Genomic DNA, 21,775 nt, shown 5'->3' on the forward strand with positions numbered 1-21,775 from the left:
AGTGCTGGGATTATAGGTATGCACCACCATGCCCGGCCAGAAACCAATTTTTAAGTGTTATAATGTAGTGCTAATAGAAATATATAAATCTGAACACTTATTCCAGTTTATTAAAAAACCTTAACATAAGCCAGGCTTCATGGCGCACACCTGTGATGCCAGCACTCAGGGAAGCAGAGGCAGATGAATCTCTGTGAGTTTGAGGCCAGCTTGGTCTACAAAGTTAGTCCAGGACAGCTGTCTAGACAAAACAAACAAAACACCTTAACATATTAATTTTATCATCTCAGGACTTATCCCAAACGAAGGGAAATGCACAAGAAAGCATCTTAATCAATAACCATCTCTCTGTCTTATTTTGTTACTGAGATAACCAATTTCCATCTAACCAGAGGCAACACATTTTATTTTTCTATAATAAAATGTGATAGCGAAAGACAGTGAGCCATGAACTCACAGGGAAAGTGACAGAAGCAAATTATCATAAAATCAGATGTAACTTAAAATAGGTCATGTACTTGCTTCATACTACAGAACATTTTTAAAATTAAAAAAAAAAATTACATGTACGTGTATTCTGCCTGCAAGTATGTTTATGTACCACATATGTGCATAGTGGCCATGGAAGCCAGTAAAGAGTATCTGATCCTCTGAAACTGTAGTTACAAATGGCTATAAGCTGTCTTGTGTATGCTAGGAATTTAACCCAAATCCTGTGAAAGAGCAGTCAATACTCTTAACCATGGAAGTTTCTCTTCAGCCTAATATTACAGAACCTTTTAATATCTCTCTATATTCAGAACATCTTAGCTTTTAGTTAATCACCTTACAGTTTTATATACAAAGCATTTAAGAAATATCAGCTGCTGGAAAATAACTTTTTCTTATATACTAAAATTCTTTCTTAGGGTTGTTCTCGGGAGGCAGAGGCAGGCAGAGCTCTATGAATTCCAGGCCATCCAGGACTAAATAGAGAGACCCTGTCTCCATAAAACCAAAAATAAATAAGTAAAATTTGAAAAAAAAATTTAAAAGGATATAAAATAAACTACAGTTTAATCTTTAAGATCAAAACCAGGTATAGAATATATGCTTGTAATCCCAGCACTCAGGAGGATAAAACAGAAAGACTGGCGTGAACTATTGACAACAACCTGAATTGCAATGGACCCTGTCACACAGACATTAAGATGTAAAATTACATTTTTCTAGTAGGCTGAAGAGAGCAGCTGGGCAACAAAGATGGATGGATGGAACAGTCCTCTTACCTGGAAGATTGCCCTTTGAGATGGTATCTGTGTCCAGATTGTAGGTGTCTTGTAGACGAAAGAGAGCTTTAGCTGCCCCAACCTGATCTTCATCATTAGGGAAGTACTGCCTCTGAATGGTTAGGTTAGAGATGAAACCTTGAAATAGAAAAAAAATGGAGTATAAAAATACCTTATCATTTTTCTACCATGCCATGAAATTTCCACATTTACCAAGAAAAAAACAAATGGACTGAGATGGTATAGACAGACCATTAACTTCAATTCCCTAGTCCCATTAAAATGTAAGCCATCTGAGGTCACTGTAAAATTACATCCTAAAGATCAATTAATAGTAATTGTCTTTACATAAAATAATAAAGACAAAAAAATAACACAGGCATGCTGGTACATGCCCTTTTTCCCAGCATGTGGAGGCAGAGGCAGGTAGAATCTGAGGTCTACGTCGGCTAATCCTATACAGTGAGACCCTGTCTAAAAAAATACAGACACACAGAAACAGAAATACAAAGCTGATGATATAGATGAATGGTAGAGGGCTTGTCAATAAATTACTTGATAACTATATAGCTCCTAAGGAGAATAGATTATAAACATCCCTTAAAAAAAATCAAAATGTGATTTAAAGTTTTAATAACACAAATGTCACCACTGTAAATAATTTCCCTAACTTATTGTAAACTATATTATTTTGATCAGTAAGTATCAGGTATTTTTAAAATTAGTGAAAATGTACAAATGAACAGCTAGCTGGAAGAAGACTAGTGTTCCTATCAATATTTTCTATCTTAAGATTAAGTCTAACAATTTCCAAAAGAAATTTTACAAGCAAGTTTTATAGAAGACTATAGGTGTTTGTTTGTTTGTTTGTTTGAGGCAGGGTCTCACTAGACCAGGCTAGTGCCAACCTCACCGTGACCTGCCTGCCTCTGCCTCTTGAGAGCTGGGATTAAAGGCATACACCACTCCATCCGGTACTATAACGTTCTTATTCATCAAAACAAAACCAAATACATATGGGTTTGTACATTCATGCATGTGTAGGAGAGATAAAAGGTGTATTTCCTTATAAATGTTCTCAGGGTGTTAATGCGCAAACCTGCTCCTGGTAAGCTAGTGTCCACAAGCATCTGCCATTACTTGTCATGGTCCTTTGGTAGTAGTGTTCCTTCCTAACCCACAAGAGACACATGCAAAACCTCAGTAGTTGGAAACATGGATAGTACCAAAACTGCAGACTGTTTTTTCTTCTCCATACATACACATGCTCAGCATCTTTTCTAGGTAACAAAGGTAATCATCATGCAATGTGGGCACAACTGTCACCTGAGGTGACAACAGCAAAACCATAAAAAAATTTCTTTTTCCTTCACAATTTAATGAACATGAGTTATTCTTACCATGAATCTTAGAAATGAAGGAAAAAACATAGCTGTTGCTGAGTGAAGAACTTTCACTTACAGGCATACTCTAATGCTGCTCTGACATATCCAAATTGCAGGGATAATAAAGCTTGCACTTATGAACCATCTGTGCTCTGATAACATGGCCCTACAGACCCAAGGCAGGGCTATGCTGCAGAAAAGGGGCCTCACACCCAGAAGGGCAACAGAAGGGTTCCATCTCATTAGTCAGAAAGCCAGAAAACTTAACTTACTGTTCATTTGTGAAGTTTTCCACTTCACATTTTGGAGCTATGGCTAAGAGAAACTATAAGGTTACTTTACTGCTCACTAACTCTGGTGAGCATTCTACATAGTATTTTATCTACACAGTCAGTTCAGTTTGTGTTCCCTCCCCCTTTTTCTCTATCAGGCATATATTCAACAAATAGTTGAACTTCTACTTACTGTACACTACATAATTCCTTATATGTTCCAGGCTTGGTTTTCTGTGTTTTTTATGTAGAACAAACATCAACTATACTTTTATTATTTCATGTACAGACTTATAATCTAATCATTTCTGTAAATCAGAGTTCTAGGACAAACAGGGCTACAGAGAAACCCTGTCTCAAACCCCACCCCTCAAAAAAGATAAAATCACTCAAGTTATCACAAGCACTAGATGTTGCTAATTTTTTTCAGATCAAATGCTCCAGATTTCAACTATCTCTAATCAAAGCAAACACACTTGCAATAATTCAGCTAAGTCATAAACACTGGATGTTCTAGAACTGAAGCAGTTTTTAGTTCTGAGGTCTCTTTATACTTACCATCAGACCTGGATATTCTAGAGCTAAATAGTTTTTAGTTCTGAGGTCTCTTTGCACTTACCATCGGACATGTCCTTGAGAACTAGGTTCTCCAGCTCACTCCACTCAGTGTTCAGACGTTTCATCAACTTGAACGCATTTACAGGGTGCCCTACAAACCCTTCTGGATCTTTTGTTGCTGTATTGGTCAGCCGGTCTAACTTCTCTGCCCATCTACAGATATCAGACAGAAAAGCAGTATACTAAGCCACCCATGTTTGCACAAGCTTTTATTGTTTCTGAAAACAGATTTTTTTTTCAAACAATATATTATGATTATGGTTCCCCTCCCCCAATTCCTTCACACTTCCTCACCCACCCTAACCTGGTACATGATTTTTATCAGGGGGCAGAAGCAAGTAGAGCTCTGTGAATTCAAGGCTACCCTGGTCTACATAGCAAGTGTCTCTACACCCTCAAAAAGAGTGCATCAAGGAAAATCAGTCAAGTAAAATACTTCAGAAATAGAACTACTTACAAGCTTTTCACTTAAAACTATTGTCTACAATTTCTTTTTAAAGTAAAATTATAAAGACTCTCTAAAACACAAGATCTTACAGAATAAAACCTAACTTAATAGAATCAAAATACAACTTTTTTTGCTTTAAACTTTTCTCCCAAATGGAATCTCATCTTAGTCAAAACTAAAATTTATTCACTCAAAAATTTTCATTTCCCAAGTCCTAAAAGGCTAAAATCACTATTGTAATAAATAAAAATAAACTGTCCCCGCCTAAATTTGATTCGGTATGCATTTAAAACAACTTATACTCTAAAAACTTTCTGTATTGTTTATTTTTATGTTGTGTATGGGTGTTTTGCTTGCATCAGTGTATGTTTACCATATGCATGCTTGGTGCCCGAGGCCAGAAGAAGGTGTAAGAGTTACAGACAGTTGTAAGCTACCATGTGGGTGCTAGGAATTGAACGTGGATCCTCTGAAAGAGCAGCCAGTGCTCTTAATTACTGAGTCATCTTTCTAGCCCCTTATACATTTCTTTAAAAAAACAAAATGAAACAAACAAACAAACAAAAATCTGTTGGTACTCAGGCTACCCTTGAATTTCTGGGCTCAAGTAATCTCCCCGCTTCATCTCCTTGAGTAGCAAGGAGTACTGATGCATGCCATTGAGCCCAGCCTAAATCATACTATTTTTGTTGTTGTTGCTTTGAGACAAGGTCTTACTATATTATGCAGTCTAGATTGGCCTTTAGCTTGTGATCTTCCTGCCTCCATCTCTCAAGTGCTGGAATCACATGTGTGCAACCATATTTGGCTAATTTACAGCAAATCTTTACACTCTACGTAGAAAATGAATTTTAAGACAGAAACATCAGCCAGATAGGTTAGTACACACCTTTAAAGCCTAGCACACCAGAGGTAGAACAGTAAGTTTCATGCCAGCCAGATAAACAGTGAGACCGTATCAAAACACAAAACAAAACCCAAAGCATCAACACTAAGGCAACTCACTACACAAAGCACAAATTCTCAGGAAGGGATTAACTATAAACCTGAGTCAATAACACTAACACTCAAAAAAAACCACATGCTTTGTATATTAGGTATCACTAATCATACTTAATCACTGTAAGCTCTACAATGGAATCTCATGATTAGAACTGGAAAGCTGCTCCAGCAGGTGGCTATGGGAGATGATGGAAGACATTCGACTTGTACATCTTCATCCATCCACATTCTTCCACATGGTGGTGGTTAATCCTGACATCAATACATTAGATTAAGCACTACTTCTAAAAGGATAGCTTTGGATGTGCCTGTGACGTGTTTTCAGAGAAGACCTAGTCTGATTGTGGCAGCACCTACAGTCTAGGGAAGCAGGAAGCCTGCTATCTCCTCCACTCTCTCTGTCTGACCGCTAACTACCATTATCTGAGCTTTTAATGGAATGAAACTACAGCATATGAACTGTGAGACAAAGTAAATATTTTCTCCAAGAATTGTTCTGATAAGTTACCATGACACAGTAATAAAAAAGCTAACTGAGGACTGGGGCGATGGCTCAGGTAGCAAAGTGTTTACCACACAAGGACAGATACTTGAGTTCAGATCCAACACCCACATCAATAGCAGTGTTTGTCTGTAATTCTAGAGCTAGGAGGTAGAAACAAGATTTCCAAAACTTGCTGGCCAATTAGCCTTGCCTGGGTCAGTTAAGAAACCCTGTCTCAAAAATAATAGAGAAAGGCATCTGACAGCAATCTTTGCTCTCTATACACATGTGCACATGCATGGACAAACCTAAACATGTACACATACCTAATACACAAGCTGACACATATGAACCCTGACCCAGGATCAACCCTTGTTTTCCTGTGCTTAGTGCTTTAGACATTTTCCTGGCTTTCATTTCTACTCTATGCTTTGGTGCAAGAGAAAAACATCTAGATAGTCAGACCTATAGTACGGAAACCACTTACTGTTTTATTTGTTCTAACTTGTCCTCTTCTGCTTTAATATAATCTTTTAGTGACGTCACCAGGTCTTTCTCATTATGGATCAAATCAGTCATTTGACCTACAAGGGAAGAGGAAGGTTATGAAATAGTCATCAACATAAATCTTTTAGAACTCAGGAATGCTTTATCCTACAGGAGGGTTTAACTGGAATGGAACAGATATGTTGTAAAGATCATTTTCCCTCCAGATAAACCAAAATAAATCAGAGTAAAATTCTAATGAGTTCTAGTTCTAGTTTTTGTAACTAATAACATTTGCAAACTTGAACTACGTTGGGAATGTTTTCATTTGCAAACTTAAATTAACAAACAATAGTACTTTCCAAGAATGAATGTTTCTTTACCTCTCCTCTTTCACCTCATCTTTAGTTTCTAAGACTAGCTGGAATCAAATTTTTAATCAATTAAAAAAATACACTTGAAAAAGTTACAAAGAAGTTTTATGTTTTTATTTTAAAGAGTAAGAGGGCTTATGCGCCTTGCTTGGGCAAGGTGGCTAATACAGCTGGCCCTGCTGGCATGGGCAGACGTGAGCTGCCTGAGGGGAAGAGTGCAGGAGAGCTGGCTCTGTCCCTTGCCAGCTGTGGCACTGGGTAACCTAGCTGCATCAGTGCTGGCGAGCTCCTCCTGTGGGTCCGGGAGAGCTGGCCAGCTGATCAGCTCAGCTACCACCCAGGCCCAGATCCAGGGCTTTGAACTGACCCACCCCAAACATCTACCCCATTCATGAACTGCTAGAGCTCAGGAAGGGGCCAGTCCAACAGATCCAAAGCTGCAGGATATCTATGACACAGGGCAACAACAGGACATCTGGGAGTAAGTATTGATAAGGTAGCAGAGCTAGAGGCCTGGAAGTAGACCAATGACTCATTTAATCCAACAGTGTGAACAACAGGGATACTATAGGACACAGAGTGACGCGCTTCTGTTGTGGACATAAGCCTGTTTCTGTTTTGGTCCCAGGTGTGGAATGTGGGACTGATTCAGATAGTCCACAGCAACAATTTGTTTCATGCAGCTCTGAGAGGAGCTCTTTGCCAGCCGCACATAGTTTAAATCTGAGGACTCTGGATAAGGAATAAATGCCAGGGCCCAGAGAGAAAGGAGCTCCAAGAAAGAATAAAGCTGCTGCTGCTTCCCCACTTTGGCTCCTGTTGCTACTGTTGCAATGATAAAGAATTTGGAGATGTCCTGAAACAAGGATTGGAACCCAACAACCCTAACCAGTAGGAAGCAGCTAAGAGAACTGTGCTCCCTCTCCCACTAACACTTTCTCTCTCCTACCTGGTGTTGGGGTGTAAGAAGGGACTGGGGTGGAGTAGGGAGAAAAAGATAAATGTAAATAAAATTTTTTTTGTTTTTTTGTTTTTTTTTTTAAGTACACCTACACACTACAACTTCCACAACTAGATTTTTTTTTTTCTCTTGTTGAGGGAGGTTGCTAGAGCAGAGGGTGGGTACAAAGGAATGGGGAGATGTGTGATACTGGGGTGATGTGAAATTCACAATGAATCAATAAAAAGTTTAACAGGGCTTTTCATTTTATATACTGAAATCAAGTGTTAGAATATTTATGCTTCTGCTTTAGTTTTACAATTTTAAAAGGGTCAAAATGGCCAATAGAATGAAGGGAAAAATTTCATTTAACACTTTATAATATATACATATATGAAGTGTACAGAGAGGAAATTATACAATAACATAGCTCAAACTGCAAGGCCCATTCTGAGAACAAGGAAGCCAGGCAGGTCTCAGAGTCTCTGCACTTGCTCCACCCCACACACAAATCTGCTTTAACCGTTTACACTATTTTAGTTTTGTCTGTTTGAGACAGGATCTCTGTGCAGCCTTGGCTGTCCTGGAACTTACTGTGTAGACCAGACTGTCTTTGAACTCACAGAGATCTGCCTACCTTTGCCTCTTGAGTGCTAGGATTAAGAGACTGTCCAGCTTTAACACACTACTTTTAGAATGCTTTATCAAATTATGATATGAAAAGTTTGCACTGAAATAAAAGTTAGACAGTAATGTGCAAAATAAATATTTGTGCATTAAATAGTACTATATATATTATGTGCACAGATTAATCACGAACTTTCTTTTTTTGTTTTGTTGTTTTGAAACAGGGTCTCACTATACTATGTTGGTTGGCCTGGCTCTCAGTATGTAACCACGCTTGGCCTCAAACTCTAGAGATCGCCTGCCTCTGCCTCAGTCCTAAGATTAAAGTCATGTGCCACCAAACCAACTAACTCTTGGTTTGCTAACTCAATTACTAACTCCGTGGTTTGCTCTTCTAAATTTTCCTAAGTTTCTAAGCATAGTACATGCCATTTTTGTAATAAGGAAAAATCAATTTAAAGAAAACCAAGGCAGGCAGAACTACAGTTACTGCCCAGGCACTACCCTCTTACAGGCTACTCAATCTCTTTTTTAAAGAGGGAAGAAAAGCACACAGACATAAATTTTTTAACAGTGCTTTTAATGGGCAAGGGGCAAATCAAGGTTAGTCTTCAGGAATGAAGTGCATTTGTTTTTACCAATTTAAAAATACAAAAGCATGCAAATCTTAAAATGTAAAACCCAGTAAGTTACAAATGGCTGAGACTTACCAATTGAAGTGAAAAAGCCTGGATGGGCTGAAGAGTGAGGAAGTAGAATCCCCAGCACTAACACAACCCAGATCATCTTGGAGCACTTCGCAGGTTCACACACCTACAAGAAGAGCAGCAGTTACTCTCCAGGCTCCCTCTGATGTTAATTTTTATAGATCAATTTAATAACAGCTAACTTATGGTTTAATAAATTTAGATGTTCCATACTAGGGAAAAACTCCAACCCATTTGTTTCCCTGTAACTATTATGAGTAACTAAACAGTTGTGGCCTTTTAAAAAAGGTCTCTTTTTATTTTTCCTACTTGTGTTATGTGAGTGTGTGTGGGTGGATGGGTGTCCTCAGAGGCCGGAGGCATCAGATGCGCTACAGCTGGAGTTACAAGCAGTTGTGAGCCACTAGATAGGTGCTGAGAATAGAACTCAGGTCGCCTGGAAGAGCAGAAAATCTCTGCAGTCACAGCTGTGTCTTTTTATGTTGTATGAAACTGCTTGCCCTTTGATCTAGATCTAAAACATGAATTTCCAACAAAAATATACTTTAAACATCAACAATACTTAAAAATGTTAGAAATGGTTTAACAGAGTTCTCTAATTCTCCAAATTTCTAACTTAACCCACGTTTCCAAGTATGATTCTAAACTTCAAAATTCATGTGGATTTGGAGGTGATAAAAATGTTCTAAAACTGAGGTGACTGATTACTTATCTGCATGAAATCATGAATGATGAAAGCAATGGGAATTGTATGGTATATTAATTAAACATCAATGAAACTATGCTATTTTTTGTTTGTTTGTTTCATGAGACAAGTCTCATGTATCCAGGCTGACCTTGAACTTACTTTGTAGCCAGGGATAATCTTGAACTTATGATCCTGATAACTAGAAATACAGATATATACCACATGCCCTGTTTATGTGGTGCTGGAGATCGAACCTAGAGCAAGACATCAACTGAGCTACCCACACCCCCAATCACAATGCTCTACAATTTTAAGTTGTAGAGAATACCGAAAGAATTAACAGCCCTTTACATTCAAACTAGTAATTTCTCCTAAGAGGGTTTTGAAGGATAGCTTTGGAGGAGGGAGGTTTTGCTATTATTTTGTTTTTGTTGTTAGGAAGGGGTTGGGGAATACATTTTCTCTTACTACTGTGTGACCTTTTCCCCATGTTCAACCTGGTAGCAAAGCCCTTCTTTTTTTTTTTTTTCTTTTTCCATTCTTGTGTGTAATGCATATGTGTGTGCATGCATAAACTGAGGTTGATGTCTGGAATCTCCCTAATCAGGATTCTACATTATTCATTGATCCTCAGAGCCAGCTGCCAGGGATCAGGTTTTTGCCATCTAAGGCTGGAATTACAGGCAGACCGCCACGCCCACTTGGCACAACACCTACATTTTTATGGGGGTCTGAACTCTGGTCTTCACAGTCTGTTAAGCATGGAGGCTCCCAGCACCCCTGCCTTCTGTCTTTTTCCACTGTCCCTGGTACAGTCTTTTCCAGTGAGAACTATTCACAACTGCCCTTGCAGTCTTCTCCACTACAAAATCCAAGGGCATTCTCACTGCTCTACAGCACAGTATGTTGCTAGTACAGCATGGCTTGCCTCACAAGCAGGTTCCCATTTGTTAGGTTGACTTGCCACCTGTTCTTGTAGATACTCCTTTGATCTTTTGTATGTGAATTTGTCTAAACCAACAGGCCTCAACAGAGGCCAAACTGAAAGGCTCCTATTCCACAAAAGCTGAAAAGTGCCTTCACCTTCGACCTTAAGTTAAATCTTAGTGAATACATAACCACAATAAAATGGCATTCTGGAAGAACTCCTCTATCTTCCCTCTAGTTTGCTACAAATTTCCAGATTCTTCCAGAACCACAGAGTAGTGAAATACAGTTTTCTTGGCTGCCTTACAGAGATCTGGGGAAAGCTTCTAGAATGTAGCAGATGTAGGCACTTCCTCTCTTGGGCTCCTGCCAAAGCACAAAGCTTTTTCAAAACACCAGTCTGTCTGAAGAGTCTAGAATTCTCTCAGTGTTTAATCAGATTTCTGCCATAATTTTCTTAGTGAGTAAATGCTATTTCCAGAAAAAATTATAGTGCTTTCAATAGAAGGCTAATCAAAAGTATTGTATAAATTTTTAACCTTTATGAAAGTTTAGATCTGTCAGATAAGATCATTTTGTTACTAAAATATATTGTTATTAAAGATTCCTTGTTACTTGCCATTGTCTATAAACCTCACAATAAATGAAGAACCATTACCTTACAGAAATAACTAAAAGGCACAAACTTTATTTTTTTTTAAAAAAGGCAACTTTAAAGTGGTGTTTTTCTTCCACTAACTGTTTCTTTAAAACATTTCCCTTTTTGTTTTCCATTAATGTAAATATAAGGGTGTTTTGCCTGCATGTATATATGCGCACCACACGAACACCTGGTGCCCTCGGAGACCAGAAGAGGGGACTGGAGTCCTTTAAAATGGATTTACAGGTGGTTCTGAGCTACCATGTGGATGCTGGGAATCAAACTCAAGTCCCCTGCAAGAGCAATAAGAGTACTGAACTGCTAAACCATCTCTCCAGGCCCCCTAACCCTTATTTTTATTTTAGGTGTATGGGTTTTTTGCCTGTTTGCCTGTGTATCCCTGTGTGCAGTGACTGCAGAGGCCAGAAGAGGGCATCAGATCACCTGAAACCAGAATTTACAACTGGGACTCAAACCCCAATGACTCTGGAAGAATAGCCAGTGCTCTTAACTCCTGAGCCATCTCTCCAGCCCTGAAAGCTATACTTTAATAACTATAGAGTCTATATAACCTAAAACACGATTAGTATGAAGAATAGATGTCTGCTTCTTCAAAACAAATTTTACAAGGATCAAAGAGCTATAACCAAAACAGTATAACAAAACAAGTTATAAGATCTATGAAAGCTGGGAATTTATAAGCTTAAAAATAAAAAAGCAGGTGCATGAAACAGCTCAGCAGATAAAGGCACTTTTCAACAAACCTAATAAAAACCTAATAACCTAATCCTTAGATCCTACATCACTGAAAGAGATTCCACACACAAATCATGATCCATCCCACCCCACCCCCTGCATAGCAAATAAAAAAATAAATAAATAAAAAGAGCTAGGTGTCATGGTTCATACCTCTAAATCCCTGAACTCAGGAGACAGAGGCAGATAGAACCTTTTGAGTTCAAGGCCATCCTGGTTAATACAGTGAGATCCTGTCTCAAAAATAAGAAGGGGCTGAGAGATGGCTTAGAAGTTTGGAGTATGTACCCTGAATTTGGTTCCCAGCGCCCACCTGTAACTGCAGCTCCAGAGACTCTGACTCTTCCAGCCTCTGCAGGCACCTGTGTGCACACACACCACACATACACACACATGCCACACATACAATTTTTTTTTTTTTTTAAATATCAGAAAACAAGGCTGGGGCACAAAATGGCTTGCCTCACATGAGGACCTTAGTTTGTCCCTAGAACTGGTACCTATAATCCCAGTGTTCCTATGGTAAGGTAGGATACAAAGACAGTAGAATCCCAGGAAGCTTGTAGGTTAGCTAGCCTGTATACACAACTGCAAAACCAACCAACAAACAAAAAACAGGGCTGGTTACAAGCAAGGTAAAAGGTGAGAACTGAGACCTGGGGTTATGCTCTGACCTTCATACACTCTTGTCTGCACACACACAGAGGGGCTGGGTGGAGAACATAACCTATCAAAACCCAGCAGGTATTTAAATGAACACGTTTATATGGGGCCACTGAAATAGCTCAATAGGCAAAGGTGCCTGCCTCTGGAGTATAATGTAATCTCTTAAAAAGAAAAACAAGTCTCTGGATTCCTGAGTAGATTTGCAGAGAGAGGGAAGAGATAGGGAAGGAGGAGAAAACAGAAAGACCAAGGAGATTCACAGATGCCAAGATAAGCTTGGTGCTGTAGAACTATGAGTTTCTTGAAAATAATTTATGAGCCTGATGTGGCAGTTCACACCTGTAATCCCAGCACTTATGAGGCTAAAGCAGGAAAACTGTAAAGCTGAGACCAGCCTGGACTACCTAAATGAATTCCAGGCCAGCCTAAGCTACTTAGGAAAACTGTGCATCAAAAGGAAAAGGACTTGATTGTTAGAAAGTAGATTCATGAATTTTTTATTTAATCCTGTAACATACATGTGTATTATGTTTAATGTGAATGTTACATTTTTTAACTGTGGGAGAAAAGATAGAATAGAAGCAACCTAACTGAAAGAGACAAATTCTCAGGTAGGTCTGCATAAAAATACTATCCAACACAAAACTTTTCTGTCCTGCTTTTCCCAGGAAAGTCTAACCCCACATATTCAACAGAACAACCAAACATAGAGATTTTGAAATAGTTCTTCTACACCATAAACATTTACTGGGTTACAGCATTCACTGAATTTCAAGTACAAGTTATTTAATGGATTACTAGAACAGGGCATCTGGCAGATACTTTATTATCCTTTCAGCCTCACGTTTTTCTTTTAAAAAAGTTGCAACATTTTAAGAAAATTCCTCTTTCAAAAACACATCATCCCAATCTTAACAACAGAGATAAAAGAATGCTTGATATTCTAATCTAAACTTTGCCTGACATTAAGTTTTCCAAAAGGCTCCTTTTAAGTCTCTCCATGCCTCCCATATTTGCTTTAAATCTTTCGGAAAGCTCTAGCAGATCTCATACTAACTACTGGCTTATGTGTTCACCTTTAATCTTGTGATAGTTTTCACAATCAACACAAACTTTGTTCCTAATGAAGGCCACTATTGTGTGCTGTGTAACTGGACTTGGCATGCTTTTCAATCGAAATAGGACACTTCCCAAAACAACTAAGTGATCACTAAAAGACCTAATTAAATTTCTATTCTTCCCTATTGAGCTGTCATTTGTCTTAACTTTATTCCATAAATTTCCACAATCTACCCCATCAGATGAACTTCTAGAATGCATGAAGGAGCTGGGCCTACAGATCCAAAACTACTGGGTCTCCATGACACAGGGCAACAACAGGATGTCTAAGAGGAGTTCCAGTGAGAAGCCAGTATTGACAGTGCAACAGAAGCCAGTGGCCTTGAACTAGACCAATGATTCATTGCAACAAAGGTTTGGAAGCAAAGACGTGTGGACAAACTGTGACACACTACAGCTTCTACAACAAGAGGTTTTTCTTTTTCCTGTTGCAGGTAAGGTTGCAAGGGTGGAGGGCAGGTACGAGGGGAGGGGAATATGAGTGGGACTGAGGTGCATGATGTGAAATTCACAAAGAACCAATAAATAGTAAAAAATTAATAAATAAATAAAATAGAGATAAGCCAACAATGGGGTTGGGGGATATTTCCTTATCATTTATGATCTAGTTATCCTATTCCTAGACATTAACCCTGGGTAGGAAAGCCAGGACTTTTATACAAGAGCTCACACAACACAACCCAAAAAATGACCCAAACATCCATCAAAATACTTCTCATCAATAAAAACAGATGAACATATAGGGCCATGAATAAATGCCAAAACCATCAATATCAACTGTAAGAAGTCAGATTCACACATGCCCCCACAAAATTATTTTATATAATATCTTAAGAAACACAAATGAATCTTAACTCAAAGAGAGGAACGGTCTCTAAGAGCAGAAAAAGACTGAAAAGAGCCAACATTTTTTTAAGTGTCTTTGCCAAACTTACCAAATTACACACATGTGTACTCATTAAATGCCTATTATACCTCAGGAAAGTTATTTAAAATATGTCAATTTCTTCAGTTTATTAAAAATCCCCTTTCTCACATTCATCAACATCACTCCACATGGTAGCTGTACCAACTGTTCACTGTCTTCATATAAGTTCATTGAAATGTTAGTATTCTTATTATTCATGTGTAAGTGATTTCTTTTTAAAACATATCTGTGGTAAAAAGAGATGACGGCTATACGTTTGAAATCATGCAAACTTGACATCTTCACGCAGCCTCTGACTATAGGTAAGCTCTTTTTCTTATACTTATTTATTAAGCGGGGAGGGGGGGGAATGTGCCACAGCACATGTATAGAAGGTCAGAGGACAGCTTGGAATCAGTTTTTCTTCTACCATGTGATTAGGGGATCCAACTTGGTACAAATGCCTTATCCTGCTAGCCCTAATAAGAGTAAAATCTTGTGTAGGTTTAAAAAACATGAGTGGATGGGGCTGGAGAAGTATCTCAGTGGTTCAGGATACTAACTGCTCTCCCAGAAGACCCAGGTTCAAATCCCATGAACCCACATGGCAGCTCACAACTGTCTGTAACTCTAAGATCTGACACTCTCACATAAACATACATGCTGGCAAAACACCAATGCACATAAAATATGAAGGTAAAGAAGTTTTAAAAAATATTTATTTAAAAGCATGGGTGGAGATTCATGTCATAGATACTGAAGGAGAGTTAACAACCACTTTATTACTAAAACAGCATAATCTCCAACAACACATTTATCCTTATATCCACTCCTCCTCAAGTGTTTTCACCCCTCCTCAAGGAAACTTGTCTTTGCTATAGACAGAACCCAGTACAGAAAATCACAACCAATCAAAATGCAGAATTGTAGAGCTCAGTCCCAGTGGATACATCTACAAAACACCCCCATATCTAAGTCTCAGGGAACGTTGAGGAAGAGCGGGTGGAAAGATTGTAAGAGCCAGAGGATCAGGAAGTTTGCTGTGAGATTGTGTCTCCTAGTAATGTCAGAAGCTTGGCCCACAAAGTCTCATCAACATGGCTACCCAAACATGAGCTGAACAAGGACAACACCAACTAATGGACATGCCAAAATAGACTACAGGGGAGTGTGTATGGGGTTGGGGGGGGGGGGATACAAAGAGCTACACGCAACTAAAAAATGCTGCAAGCAGGAGAAATAGTCTTCCCCAAGGAAGAGCACATCAATTAGTTATCCAATACCAAATGATCAGCCCTGAAAACTTACATACAAGCAACTCACGTTGTAGACCAGGCTGGCCCCGAACTCACAGAGATCCATCTGCCTCTGCCTACCCCGAGTGCTAAGATTACAGGTGTGCACCACGGCGTTTAGCCAACATTTTTTAAAAGTTAAAAAATGTGTGAGGGGATTAATTTGAACAAACAAGCAAAACCAAAGGTCAACATGGCAAGTCATGTTTGGAACACTAAATTCAGCAAGTAAGGTTTACAAACATCATAGGGTTTTTGTTTTTAGAAAACTGGATATAAAAGTCCAATTAATATAAAATTAGAGTGAAAGAGGACTTCAGCCTTTTTAAAATGAGTTAATATTTATCAGATAGTTCTCAAATACACATATAAACATATGCAACTGTTTTCCATTCTATTTCAAACTAGAGATTATGATTCAGCACAGTGATCAATATATAACAGATTACATAACAATGATTACCTATCAAAATATAGAATCAAGAACATTTTCAAGACAGCGTCTCTAAAATCAAACACTAGTCTATCTTAGTATATGCATTTGTCTTAACTGAAATAATTATTTAAATATTTAGAGAAGAGGGCCTGGACAGATGGCTTTATGACTTAGAGCACAGTGAGATGCAGGTTCGGTTTCCAGCTTCCACATGGTGGTTCACATGGTGGTCTGTTACAGGGGATCTGATGCCTCCTGTGATCACTGTAGGAACACTGGTGCACACACAGACAAGCAGAGAAACACCAGTAATATAAAATAAAACTACAAAAAAAACCCAAATTTTTCAAAAGATTGAAAAAAATTCAGAGAACTGTGTGTGGTGTAACATGCTAGGGCATGAAGATCCTAAGTTTAAGGTCAGCCTAGACTACAGATCAAGAGACTGTCTCAAGCAAAGAAAAATTAAAGCAAAACAACAAAAAATAACAACAAACCCAACTCTATAGTTCTTTTCCACTACATTTCAATTCAAGTCTATAGTATGTGGGGCTGCATTCAAAGAGAGATGAATTCTCTTCATAAAATAGAATAATCTGATGATTAAAGTGAGATTAATGTAAAGCTCTGGGTAGCTTGTGTCACAATTACTATTATTACAGTATTTAGGGGCAACTTTGTTTTTTGAGGAGGTGCAAAATAAGTCAGCGAACAATTCATGATTAGAGAGTTGAGACAATTGAGAAACCATTCAGACAATAAAATCAGGTACTGAGGTGAAAAATCTTATAAAACTGTGTAACTAGAAAAACAAAAGGTAGATTAGAATCAATAAATTAGTGACTGAAACATTACAGGTTTCCAGAGACCTAAAATCACCTTTTTCCAACAAGTTGCTTATATTCCATTTTTGTAATTATGGTGTACATACATAAAAATTTCAATACTGCTGGGCGGAGGTGGCACACACCTTTAATTCCAATATTAGAGAGTCAAAGGCTTGAGTTCAAGGTCAGTCAGGGTTACACAGAGAAACACCCCCCCCCCAAAAAAAAATTTAGTATTCCCTCTTTGGGCTCACTTTCTATGTTTTCAGTTACATATGTTCCCGAGGTCAAAAAGATTACAATAGGGCTGAGAAGCCATCTCAGAAGGTAAAGGCAACTGCCATCAAGACCCCACATGGTGGAAGGAAAAAACCAACTCCCAAAAGTTCTCCTTTAGGGTCTTGGAAGATACTGGCAAATACACACACACTAGGAAGAGGTTAAGTCATTGGGGACACTGCTCTCAGAAGAAATAACCATACTTTCAGGGTGTATAGATTATCAAGAGTAGATTGTTAAGAAAGACTGAACCATATCCTAGATCTATCTGGCTTCCCTTCTTACACCATCATTACTTTCAAATACACCCCTACCACAGAGACCATCTGCTGTGAGGCCATCACTAGAGCTGACAAGAAGCCAGAGCCACACCACATCCATGAACTAATCAAAATTCTTTTCTGTACATACTATCCAGCCTTGAGTATTTGATTATAACAGGAGAAAAACAACTAACACAAGGCTGGGCATGGTTGGCATATATCTTTAATCCCAGCATTTGCAAGACTGAGACAGATCTTTCTCAGTTTGCGGGAAGTTCCAGGTCAAGCAGGGCTACGACAGGGCTGAACCTAAGCCCCTCACCCATTAATTAATTATAGATATGAAAAGAAAGCCAATTAAAGTTTACTGCATCCAAGTAAATGAAAGAAACAACCACTGAATTATAGTCTTCCCTTCATATTAATTATAATAAACAGCACAAATGTACAATAACAGAGGCATGATACTGAGTTAACATTACTGAAAAAACTGTAGACCACCAAAACATGGCCACATTTATAAAAACGGGAAGCAGAAGAAATCTAAGGCAGAATTCATTCGGTGATGATTGTTATGTAAGAAGCATGAATCTTTATACTGTATTTTTAGCCAACACCCAGGCAAATATACTGACAGTCATCCTGTTTCCAAAGGAAGACAGAAGAGGAATTTATTTTATCTGCTTCAAATTTTCTATAGTACCCTAAGTAAGAACCTTTTTTAATTTCCTAGGTTTTTATTCAAAGTATCTATTTTGAATAAAGTATCTATTTGGCTAAAGGAAAACTAATGATGGGATAGCTTACTAGAGCCATCTTCATACTTCCACAAAAATGGCATATGCTCATTCCAACTTTCTGAAATAGTCAAGAAGCCCAGATAGTCTTAAACTTTTTAGATTCTTACAATAGAGTTCACAGATGGGGGCATAAAATGGTATACAAAATTATATGGAAACACTTGTATTTGTATTTCCTGACTTAGGCCCCTACTTTTTGGGAGATATCATAGCTTCAAAATAGACTGAAAACGATTTTGGATCTCACAAAATAATCTAAAAAACTAATTACACCCCAGGTTATTAAAAACAAAGCATTCCTTCCACAGAAATTAAGGTTCACACACTTCAGGGCTGTCCCAATTCTTACTACATCTCTGGCATCAAAGCCAAAGTTTGAAATTAACTGCTCCATGAAAAACACTGCTTGTCAGTATATAACTCACTCTACAGTAAAAGAAAAATAGTATATCCCTACCAAAGCTAAGACTCACTTGCATCAATGGTAATACACAGGTGATCTAAAGCTTTTCTTTCTTCCTTTTTGTTTTGTTTGTTTTGAGACAAGGGTTTTTCTGTCTAGCCCTGGCTGTGTTAGAATTACTTTGTAGACCAGGCTGCCCTTGAACTCACAGAGACACGCTTGCCTCTGCCTCCCAGAGTATTGGGATTTCAGGCTTGCACCACTGTGCATCTTTTTTCCCCAATATTTTTTTTTACAATAATTACAAGTTGTTCCCGTTTTTCACCTATTTTACTAGCTGAGTTATCAAGTGACAAAATGCCCAATCTTTTATCAAGGTCCCACTTTTATTTCAAAATCATACTTATTTCAGTATAAAAATGGAAACAGCTTTACCCATCTAAAAGTAAAATAGTCCTTTTCCTAGTTTGTAAATCCAAAAGGCATCTGCCCTCAGAAAAACATTGGGCACAATATTCCAAAATCAAACTGTTATGACTTTTTAAAGTAAGTAACAAAAATCCATGCTTCCTACAAAAGAAAAGGCTAAAACTTTAAAATTCACATTTAAGGTTCTGAAATGACACTCAGGTTAAAGCTTAAAAAGTTAAAGAAAAATCAGTGTGGCTGAAGAGAAAAAAGAGAAATCATGGTTATTCATATTTCAAATCAAGACAAAAAATTAACTTGTTCACTTTCAGCTTCTTCACTACTTCCTGCTTAAAAATCTATTTTCTCTGTAGGAATGATTAAAATAATCCTTTTATGTTTTAAAATTTAATTTTCAATACTCCTGCAGGAGTAAATTTTTTGAGCGTGACTATTTTAGGGAAAGACTAGTTAAATTCATAAGCTACATCTAAACCTGAGAAGGGAACTACGTGTCCCCCCCAACCTTAAAAAAAAAAAAAAAGGCAAAAAGTTGATGAAAGAACACTGTTGCCACGTCTCCCCCCGCCCCCACTCACGTAGTAGCTATTTCATTCCTCCAGGGTGCATTCCAAGGAAAAGTCCAAGAGCCACAGCTCTCAGAGAAACAGTTAAGTTGAAACTGGCACGTTCCTTTTAATTTCTTTTTTTTTTTTCAAATCATTTCCCAAAAACTGATCCACAAGTTTCTCCATTCCTTTCTGTGAAGGCTCTTCCCTATAAACAACGGGGCGAAAATCCAGAGTCCTCATTCTGTGAGATCAGCTTAAGATGTTAGCGTCCAAAAACTGCATTTGTACCAAATTCCCACTTTTTTCAGGCAAACAATCTCGTAGTTAATCATACCATCCTTCCTCACGCTAAACACCCATCAGGGGCCAATTTAAATCACAAGTCAATTTAAAATTCTCGCACAGCCATAGAAGGAAGCTTTGACTGAAACGGACTGACTTTTCGACCCTACAAGAGGGGGATGGAGAGTGAGGGGACGAAAAAGGGATTGGGGGTGAGGGGAAGGAGAGGAGGTGGGGAAGAGAAGAAAAGCACCGAGGGAGGGATGCAGGCTCTTGTGTCCTTAAGTGATTGACAGGATGAAGGGAAGGAAGAAGCCAGCTTCCCCAACTGTGTGAAATGACAGCAACTTCTCAACTCCAGCAGCTACGGAACTCCGCGCCCCAGGCTACGTCTAACTGTTGAAGCAAGGCGGGGAAGCGCAACAGACAAGTTCAGCCCTAACTTCTGAGTAGGTCCCACCTGCCAGCTTCACTTCCCAAAACTGAAAAGAAAAAAAGGGAGAGAAAGAGAAAAACGCCTCAGCCCCGGCCGCGAGCGCCACAAGCCTTCTCCACTGCCACATGCTAACCATCTGCTGCCGGGGCGGCCCAGACCCCCGCCCGCCAGCCCTCGCCTTCCTCGGCTTTGTGGGGAGGACCAGGTACCGCCGCTCAAGCCAGCAGGGAGGCGGGCTGCCCGGGGTGGAACATTCAAGAAGGTCCTGGTTCTGGGGCGGGGCAGAAGCCGCGGCAGCCCGGGCCAGGGGCAGGAGGGGGCGGCGGCGGGGGACCCGGGCGCGCGGCGCGGCTCGGCGCGGCGGCCTGGCCTCGCGGGGGCGTGCGGGACCGGGTCCCCTCGGAGAGCGCCGGGGGCGGCTGCGGGAAGGGCCGAGACCCCGCCGCCCGCCACGCCGCCCTCCAGAGCGAGCGGACTCGGGTCGCCCGCGGGGCGCCGGCATCGGTCCCCAAGGTCGGAGGAGCGTCTCACCTGGACAGCGGGCCCCGAGGACGGCTCGGCTCGGCAGGACTCGGTGCTGTCGCCGGCGCCCGGGTGCAACCTCCACGCCGCCCTCAGCCTGCGGGCGCTGCGCTGGGCGGCAGAGGGAGCCCGTCGGCTCTTTTATAGCCCCGGCCCGCGCCGGCGCGCCGGGGAGAGGGCGGCCGCTGCCCTCGCTACGTGCGCTCAGTCACACCCGCGCCCGCGACACTGCGCAGGCGCGCGCCGACGGCCTCCCACCCACCCGGGAGTCGCCCGGGCCCGGGGAGTTCCAAGCCTAGCTGGGCCCACGCGGGGATGCAGTGCGCCTGCGCAGAGCTCCAGCCACGCCACCGTTACCGTGGTTACCACGGGGTTTCCCCAGTTCCTGTTCAATTTAGCGCCTTCGTTTCAGGGTCAGCGGGAGGTCTCTGAGCGTCGAAGCCGTCGAGAAGGAGAGTGCTGGAAAATTAGGAGAGGCTTGTAAGAGTATAGAAAATAAAGTGGGGTCGTGGGGTGGGGAATGAGAAGGTGCGTTCAGGGTGGCTGTCGGAGCTGTTTTGGCCCCTGTGGGTTTTTGCTTTGATAAGAGCCTTTTTACACCTTTAAACACGAGGATTTCACTCAGTCTCCCACCCATATACTTTATCGTTGAACAATAGACTGCATTTGAATGTCATCTGGGTTTAAATCCTGACCCAGTCTTGTATAAGGTTGGGTTTTAATTTGCCTGTATCTTGGGCTCTACATCTGCAAAGAAGGAATACGGAATTATCTGTTCCCTGGGATTGCCTAATTAAGTAAGATAATGAATGAGAAAGCACTTACCATGTGCCTAGGCTTCAAGGAGAACTTGGAAATTTGGGGGCGAGGCGGGGGTGTGCCAGCTGTGAGTTTTTGAGCATTTGCCTAGGCTGGAAAAAGGCCTTAGATTTTACTAC

At 40.0% G+C, this 21,775-nt stretch overlaps 1 protein-coding gene across 2 annotated transcripts in view; it reads right to left on the bottom strand.

The window, feature by feature from the left end:
- Positions 1-20,995, bottom strand: part of P4ha1 (prolyl 4-hydroxylase subunit alpha 1) — a 49,128-nt gene extending 28,133 nt beyond the window's left edge. For both annotated transcript variants that reach the window (XM_021664167.2, XM_021664168.2), the window contains exons 1-5: positions 20,847-20,995; positions 8,615-8,717; positions 5,965-6,061; positions 3,545-3,696; positions 1,269-1,406 (exon numbers count right to left, since the gene is read on the bottom strand). In XM_021664167.2, the coding sequence (XP_021519842.1) occupies positions 1,269-1,406; positions 3,545-3,696; positions 5,965-6,061; positions 8,615-8,690 (463 nt within the window). In that variant the 5' untranslated portion in view covers positions 8,691-8,717; positions 20,847-20,995. The remainder of the gene's footprint in view (positions 1-1,268; positions 1,407-3,544; positions 3,697-5,964; positions 6,062-8,614; positions 8,718-20,846) is intronic.
- Between the last annotated feature and the right edge of the window lie 780 nt (positions 20,996-21,775).

The sequence above is a fragment of the Meriones unguiculatus genome, chromosome 16, assembly GCF_030254825.1.
Source record: "Meriones unguiculatus strain TT.TT164.6M chromosome 16, Bangor_MerUng_6.1, whole genome shotgun sequence".
Classification (NCBI taxonomy): Eukaryota; Metazoa; Chordata; class Mammalia; order Rodentia; family Muridae; genus Meriones; species Meriones unguiculatus.